This window comes from Mixophyes fleayi, chromosome 2, assembly GCF_038048845.1.
Source record: "Mixophyes fleayi isolate aMixFle1 chromosome 2, aMixFle1.hap1, whole genome shotgun sequence".
NCBI lineage: Eukaryota > Metazoa > Chordata > Amphibia > Anura > Limnodynastidae > Mixophyes > Mixophyes fleayi.
In genome coordinates, this window is record NC_134403.1 from 148414582 (window position 1) to 148423691 (window position 9110).

The window sequence follows — 9110 nt, forward strand, 5'->3', positions numbered from 1 at the left end:
GTCATGATGGATCAACTGCGGGAGATGGACAGCACCATGAGGGAACACGAGAATACACAACTGCAGCGTTTCATGGACAATGAGCGGGAACTGCAGGACTCTTTCCTCATGCAAATCATGAACATGCAGGAACGCGTGTTACGCGAAAATCGTGAGTGTATTATGGGATTCATGGACAGACTCCTCTCACGGGTGCAGGCACCTCCTCCAAGTCCTTACTATTATGACGGACATTATCCTATGTACCAGCGGGGGCAACCCATCTTAGGCAACAATAACCCTCCAAACCCGGTACACAATACACAACATGCTCAACCTATGGGTAACCCCAACATAGAATACCCACCAGGTTATCCACTCCAAACTACTCCACCACCAGAAATGCCACAATATAGGCAATTGTAATAATCATGTTCTATGGTCAAATGTTTCACTGTTAATTGTTATCATGTATGTTACATGTGATCTGGAATCACACCGTTAGCTTCTCATATATATATATATAACCTGAAAAGCAAATTTGCACTTACTGTTTGGGCAAATTTGTGTCTTGGGTTTACTACTTATGTATATATTTTATTTTTTTCTACATGCAAGTAAGCACTTTTATATTGTGTCATTTTATATTTTGTTGTGAAGAGACATATGAGGAAATATGTACAAAACAAAATACAATATGTGAAATAAACATATATTTTTTAATTTTACATTTGTGTGGTACATTCAAACAAGTGAGGACAAATTGGCAGTGAGGGTGGTCCTAATAAGTTCAGCAGAGGTATTGGTGCGCTCTCCTTCAAAAGTACTGGAGTCCACTGACAGCACTGGCATTTCAGATTCCTGCACATTCCACTCAGGTAGAAATTGGTCTTTTTGAATTTCACAAATGTTATGTAAAATACAGCAAGCAGCAACCACGTGGGGCACAAGCTTGGTGTAAATGTCAATGCGCTTCAATAGTCAGCGCCAACGTCCTTTCAAGCGCCCAAAAGCATTTTCTACCACCATCCGAGCAGAGCTGAGAGTATGTGTAAAACGGATCTGTTCCTGAGACAGGTGATGTTGCTGAGTGAACCCCTTCATCAGCCAGCGCCTCAAAGGGTAAGCAGCATCCCCAATGATGTGTACCGGTATCTCCACACCATCAACAAACGTAGATTTCTGTAAATAAAAACATGCAGTTCCACGTCACCATGTTTAAAATATTGGTCAAATAACGCAGTACACTTGGTACTATATGGTGAAAATGCATTTTGCAAGTGTTACATCTGTATATAAAAAGGGGCAGTAAATACATACAATATTGATAGCAAACAATAGTATATAAGCTTCAATTACAAATACATCATACAACATTACACCGATATTTACCTCTCTAGGGAACAGCCAGCCATCTTGTCTTTCCTCAGCAATTTGGTAAAGGTCCGAATTTGCTAGAACTCTGGCATCATGGGAATGTCCAGGCCACCCAATGAAAACATCTGTGAAACTAACATAAAAAAAAACCCATATATATAAATATGTTTTACAATACGCATTACACATGGCACAGTCACATACAAAAAACCCATAAAAAATGCTTACCAATAGTTGTGGTCAACCACAGCCTGCAGAATGATGGAATGCCAGCCTTTGCGGTTGTAGTAATCTGCATGGTTGTCTGTGGGGGCAATGATGGGGATGTGTGTCCCGTCTATGGCTCCAGCACACTGTGGAAACCCACGCTTCAGGAATCTTGCAATTGTATCATCCAGGCGCTGACCTTGCGGTAAGGAGATGAAGCGATGATACAGGGCTTCCAGCAATGCCGTGGTGACTTCATGCACTAGAGTGCACACCGTGGATATCCCCACTCCAAACAAGCAGGAGATTGTCCGGTATTCTCCAGGGGTGGCATACCACCACAACACAATAGAAAGGCACCTACATGGTGGAATAGGTTTCCCAAAGTTAGTGGCCTTCCTGGAAAGTGCTGGGGTAATAAGGTCCAGCACATAGTTAAATGTCCCACGTGACATTCTGAAGTGTTGCATCCACTGCTGTTCCTCAAACGCTTCCACAGTAGACCAGAAAGCTTCTCCGTGACTACGCTCTCTGGCACGCATGGTTCGGTTACTGGCAGCACTGAATCTCAAAATTGAGGCAATGCTGGCCCTGAGAAACGCTCTCCTCCTGCGCACATACAGACACCGAGTTTTCTTCTGTTGTGCCATAAACTTCGCCTTCCTCCTCCTGAACTGGGACTGTGCAAGAGTGCACAGTGTCAGCAGCTGCAGCAAACTCTCATTTGCTGCATAAAACATCAAAAAAATACTAGTAAACATGAACTCTGGGCTACACAAAAGTGAGTCGTCGGCCATGATGAAAAGTAATGTGGTAAACAATCACCACCCACTTTAGCATCATCTTTATGCGTCAACAAACCAGTCACCTTTCAATGACATCACCGTTTTTCAGCCAATGAAAACTGCTCTGGTGATGACTCCCACAAATTGCCAGGGCACAGACTTGTGCAGTATGAATGGGGTCAACCCGGGAAATTCCCGGGTCCGAGGTGCAGTATGAATGGTGTTTCTGAGCTGGGACGCCCCGAGACCCTGCAAAAACCCGGGATATTGCAGGGGCGGCAGTATGAAAGTGGTATTAGTGGTGCCGGCGGCACAATATTAGCTGGTCAGGTTTCAGGGGAAAATTGTAACATGCATCTTTCATCCCTTTTATCAAGGTTTTCAAATTAAGTAAGTATAAGATACAATGTGCTTTAAACTATGGCAATAACTGACTTTTTTATTAGCTTTGCTGAGCCTGGCAGAAATGAATTTTCATTTTACAGAGTGAAATTATTAAAATGAAAAAGAGGGATGGAGAAGGTACATTTTTAGGTGGATTCCTTGCTGTGCAATGTGGGCATGGCAATTTGCAAAAGGACTTGAATTTTGAACCCAGTCAAAGCTAGCAGTGTTTGAGTCTCACTGTATATCCTTTAATGAGATCTGTTTTTGGCCTCGTTAGAGAAGCACATTTCCAGACTCACTCCAACCAATGTAATAAAAATATTCACATACACAAAATACCTAAATGTAATACAATCCGATCTGATGTCTCCTCAATTGCATGGTTATTTTAAGCTACAAATGAGCAGTATTTTAGGAGAAAATGGAAAAGTTTAGTTTATTTAAATGTGTTGCACTAAAGTGTTTTTCAATGAAGATTAGGGGCCTCATTTAGAGTCGGACGCTATGTGCGTCTAAGACTTAAATGAAAGAGTAGGAGTGGGAGTGTGCCGCAGCTTGGTAGGGTATTATGAGTGGCATGCAACCCCAGTTGCGTCCCACTCGTAATACCCTACGAAGCTGCAACCAGTTCTTGCAGCTAGCTAACTACTTGCGCCACCTAATTCCTGCCGCACTTTTTCAGTATTGTTTGACGTGTGTTTCGACTGCGTTTTGATCCGACTAGGGTAGCTTTTGCGGGTAGATATCCATAGTATCTGAATTATTCACGGTCACACCTACAAAACTCCTTGTTCCACCCTTTCCCTCGTACTGAGGCGCAAGCTGGCGCAGTGTACACTTGCGTCTGAAAAGCATATGGAACTGCAGGGAACTGCTTACTGCACATGCCCCATCAGTGGAAATGTGCAGAACGTGCCTGAAATGGACTATGCGTCCGACTCTAAATGAGGCCCTAGGTATGCATCTTACACTGCACTGGACAGACCAATCGGACACAAAGGTGCAAAACACAATGCATTTTGCAAAAATGGAGGTTAACGTCTCTATGACGTTAACCTCCATTTTATCTCTAGCTTCAAACAGTTTGTGGAATGTTCTATTGAAGAATGCTATATGGTCCTACAGTATAAATACAATACATTATAATATAACAGAAAAAACTTTTTGTGTTTCTTGCATGGAACACCTAACATTTATCTATTATAATATAATAATAATTGGTTATAGTATGACATAATAATAGCTATATGTGCTCACATTGGCGGAACTACCACCACTGCAGGGGGTGTACCCACTATGGTGCCGGGAGGCCAGAGGACCCTGCTCTGCTCTTTTGAGAATGCCAGGGCCAGTTCATACATAGTTATGGGTCTCAGGGGAAAGGACTGGCATTGCCCTCCCCCAAATTTGCAGTGTTCAACCATTGTGTGCTCAGATTCAAGTTTAAAACAAATGAGCAATTACAGCTATTATGTATACATGTTTACATGGATATTTTTTCTTATGATTGATACTAACAGTTGTATGAAATTTAAATGTGTTAGTCTTGCATGTACTGTAGCTTAGTTATTTTTATATAATACTGCAAGTTGACTTTACATGTAAACCTTCCTTATGCTTGCATATTGCCAAAAGTTTAAAAGTCTGTGAGGACAGAAATATTACAATAATGCAATACTATAAAGCAGGAATTTCTCTGTCAACTACATACTACTGCTACTACCACTGCTACTGTGCACACGCTGCTATTGTTTAGTTACAATGCTATTATCCACTTTGCTATGAGTCATCCTCAGTTGATGTTCTAAAGCTGCAATGAGATGTATTTTATTTGCCACCTAGTTGCATCACAAATCTGGACATCCTAAAACTTTTTATCTGCAGAGGAATCAGGTTGACAAAGAAAAACAAGTTGATTGTTTGAACTTAGATTCATAGAAATGGTGTCTGACACCATCATTTTCATCTAGCAATTTAGCAGGAGCCACTGTACAACCTTGACCCAGCTCCTTCAGCTATCAAACTCTCAGTCTGTGGCTGCTTTCTTGTCTCCATTCATCTACTCACACCATGGCACTGCCTTTGTCACATGTATACCATCATCTGCTGCTATAAACTTGCAGATAATCTGGTAATGAAGCTATGCTGAAAACACTCTGATGATTTCATTGGCTACATTCTGTTCTGTCCCTGCCCATGTGAAAATCAAGAATATCCCGGACAAGCAGTAGTTGAAGATTGAATAAAATAAGTTGCTTAAGCCCTAATTAAACCAACCTTATAAAAACAACAATACTGTTGCAGCAATACTGAATGTCTCCTATTCTACCATCGATGGGATGTTTGCTATAAGCAGATGTAGAGTAAGACTGCTGGAGGTTAATCATATTATCAGGGCAGCTGAGAGGGGGGGGTGGGCAGGTATAATTTACACGGGCCCACGCCTGCCTGGGGGGCCCGGGGGCCCTCTGAAGCTACATAGTTAAAAATAAAATATTTTTATTTTTTTGAAAAAATGTTTTTTCGGCTGCGGGTTTACCCACGAATGGGGAAGGGGACCAGCTACCTAAAAAGGGGGGAGGAAATGTTAATATAGAGTGTATTATGTTAATATGGTGTATATTATGTTAATATAGTGTGTATTATGTTAATATAGTGTGTGTGTATCATGGAAATATATTGTGTGTATATCATGGTAATAAAGTGTGTATTATGGTAATATAGTGTGTATTGTGTTAATATAGTATGTGTGTAGGCAGTATGTTAATATAGTGTGTGGGGGGGGCAGTATGTTAGTATAGTATATGTGTGTGGGGGCAGCATATTAACATAGTGTATGTGTGTATGGGGGGGGGAATTCAATTGGCCGCATTACTGCCAAAAGTGATGCGGCCTGCGCACTATTACCGATATTACGTTAATAGTGCGTATTACCGTTAATATGGTAATGTTTAATACTGGTTTTTGCTCGCAGCTCAGGGAGCCACAAGCAGAAATCAGGGTTAAAGATTACCATATTAGCAGTAATAGAATTAATGCCACGTTGAGTTTGGCTGAATTGAATTCCCTCCTATGTGTGTTATGTTAATATAGTGTGTGTGAGGGGGGGGCAGTATGTTAATATAATATGTGAGGGAAGGGTGGGTCTTAATATAGTGTGGGAGGCAGGCTATTTAATTGTGGAGTGCAGGTGGGGGCTAATTATTTAATGGTTACAATTTTATTTGTGGGGTGATGGTAGAGTAATTTAATTTATTGGTGGGGATATTTAATTTAATAGCGGGGCTTATTAATTTAAGGTGAGGTGATGGACCTTTAATTTAATGCTGGGGTGGTTTGGGGCTATTAATTGAATATGGGGCTGATTTTGGGAATGAGGGCTATTTATTAAATTTGAATATAAATTATTTAATGCCGGGGATGGTTTGGGGAACATTTGTTAAACGTAAATGGTATTTAATTTATTGCTGCGGCTGTTTGGAGGGAGAGAAATAGGTTTATATATTAAATGCGAATACTATTTATTTAAAGTTGGGGCTGATTGGAGGGAAATAGGTCTATTTATTAAATGTGTTTGCTATTATTTTAATGTCAGGGCTGGTTGGGGGGCAATAGATCTATTTAAAAAATGTGAATATTATTATTTTAATGTTGGGGATGGAGGGAGGCATAATTATAAAACGTGGGTGCTACTGATTTAAGACCAGGACTGGTTGGAGTTTACTAAATCTTATGTAGCCATTTTTTTTCCAAATAGGGCATCCAATATTCCAGCATCCAGAGAAGCAGGAACTGAGTTAAATAAACCAGCAGTCACAAGTGGTGAAAGTGACAAGAACAGGTAGGAAAGAGCTGGACAGTCTGCCAACTGTCCTGAATCTGGTGGCACAGTGCCGAATCTGAGTGACTATCTCGTTTAGTCAGGATTTGGTCTGACTGCAAGGACAGTTGGCGGGTATGTCCCGCTTCACCGTGTACTGCTTGTGAAGGCAGAACTGCGTGCACCTAACAATAGTGCACACAGCATTGTCTGTGTATTTGTCTAAAATGATAACTATGTTACATCATAGAGGCCCCCTGTCTAAAGTGCCCCAGGCACCCCAGAGCCTTAATCGAGCTCTGGGCCAGGGTGTCAGATTGACACCTAGAGCTCTTCCCTCTACCACCCCTCATATTATTTAATTCAGGTTAACCCTGTCACATCACCAGCAATTGAATGTCCCTCAATATGTCATGCTTAAAGAAGTACAGCCACGCCCCGTGTTGACCATGCCACCAACATGTGACCACGCACCTCCCCTCAGGCACCACTGCCCAGCGGCGGCTTACAGCAACCTTGCTTATCACCTGTGGAGGGGGGCGGGACAAAATGCTTCTGTACCGGGGCCCCAAATTCCTCTTGGCAGCCCTACGTATTATACTGATCTGAATGCATGTAAAAAATAAGTCCCAATTGTAAAGCACTATGGAATATGCTAGTGCTATATAAATAAATGTTAATAATAATGACAATTTTAATAAAAAGTGACAACTCTAATAAAGTAATGTGGCTGGAACCATCTTCCCCTACAAGAAAATAAAAAGAAATAACTAATTTCATAAATGTATTTCTATTATAGATTGAGCGCGACTACAGCATGTTTAGGTAATGCTGTGACATTGGATATCACGTGTTAATTACGCATCTGGTCTGAGCCATGCTATCGGAAAGGCATCACCATGACAACTGCATTTCATTGATTAGGTGCCCCCTTAGTAGCTTTCCTTTGGAAACCATAACAATGATGAACCATGCAGTTATTTGGAAATTACAAATTACTGTAAATTGTGTATAAATTCCAAATTTAGATATTAACCATTGTTCCCTGCTCATTGAGCTATTACCTGGTGTTAACTATTAATATATAATATTGCTGAATTTTAAAGGAGAGGTCTGTCCTCATGACTATCCAAGGGAGAAATGAAAGTCCTTGTCCATTGGCCAGACAAAGCTAGCCCTGATTGGTTATGTCAGTGCAGTCTATTCCCTCCCCCAGATCTTCTACCCTGTTCAAATCATCCGCTAGGAATGGTCCATTATTTCAAATGCTTATCTGAAATTATGGCAGGGGTTGAAACTGCTTTTAGCTCTATATAAATAGCATCTATTTCTGTATTCTATGTGTGTTTTCTGTGTATTCCATATGTATGTGTGATTACTACCTCTCAGTGATGTGTAACCACTCTTTTAAGAGCTACTATTAGGCAATAACACTTTTGTTCTTAAAGATCCTGCTCTACTCTTGCAAGATGCCTATACTGCTGAAATCCTATGACCTACATATAAGAGCTACCACTTCAATTCCTCCCCCAGCTATCCTGTTTTTAAACTAGCACCCTGTGGAAACACTTTGCCTGCTGTAATGAAGCAGTAAAGAAAAAACAGCCATAGTCATCAGCAAAGAGGTTGTGCAGCAGCTACATAGATGAGTAATCACAAGTGAATTCTAAAAACCAGCCACTCCTGGACAGGGTAGCAGAGTAAGCCCATGTTGTCACAGACATAACAGGTGGCAGAGTAAGCCCTTTCTGTCGCAAGTAGTTACTAGACATTGCAGTTAAGCAATGCTGGATTAAGCAGTATAGAGAATATCCATGTTTGTTCTTATTAAAGTGAAATTAATGCATATAGCTGTTTTTTGTCCTTTAACTGCATATGTCACTAAATACACATATCCTTGGTGTTCATAAAGTCGCAATGGTTTTCATATGCATGGACAGGTATATCATTTACTGAAGATATTTTAAGGCTTCAGATAATTATTTACTCATATGACATGTAAGAGGATACCATCTACCATGTTGTAAATAAAAGCAATTATTTTCTTCTTCCAGAGTTTTACACAGAGATAAAACTGTGGATTTTTCAAAATGGTAAAACATTGTCTAAATGATTGGTACGCTGTATATGGAATTATAATTACCTTACTAAAGACACTCCCATGTAATGTGATGTTCTGTAAGTGCTTAGTGAATGTAAAGGAGTGTTCTGTAATGAAAGTTTAAACCCAAGTCCAGCAATTTGCTTGGACAAAAAATAGTAATCACTGTATGCTTAGGTTAATTCATTTGTAGTTTTTCAAATGTCCCTTTAACCTATAGCATTATAATATAAAAATAAATTATTATAATTTTCTTAAAATAAATGCATTTGTATGTTTTATATGGCATTATGCACTTAATAGTATATACATTATGGAATATATTTTCCAAAATGTTCAGGGGTGCATTGACGATAAGGGGGTATATGAACTAAACTGCGGGTTTGAAAAAGTGAAGATGATGTCTATAGCAACCAATCAGATTCTAGCTGTCATATTGTATAATGTACAAAAT

The 9110-nt window shown here is 40.1% G+C and overlaps 1 protein-coding gene across 1 annotated transcript in view; it reads right to left on the reverse strand.

The window, feature by feature from the left end:
* Positions 1-350: 350 nt before the first annotated feature.
* The window catches only part of LOC142139861 (uncharacterized), a 13824-nt gene continuing 5064 nt past the window's right edge, over positions 351-9110 (reverse strand). The window contains exons 2-5 of the mRNA XM_075197721.1: positions 1585-1972; positions 1372-1489; positions 972-1161; positions 351-364 (exon numbers count right to left, since the gene is read on the reverse strand). Coding sequence (XP_075053822.1) covers positions 351-364; positions 972-1161; positions 1372-1489; positions 1585-1972 — 710 coding nt within the window. The remainder of the gene's footprint in view (positions 365-971; positions 1162-1371; positions 1490-1584; positions 1973-9110) is intronic.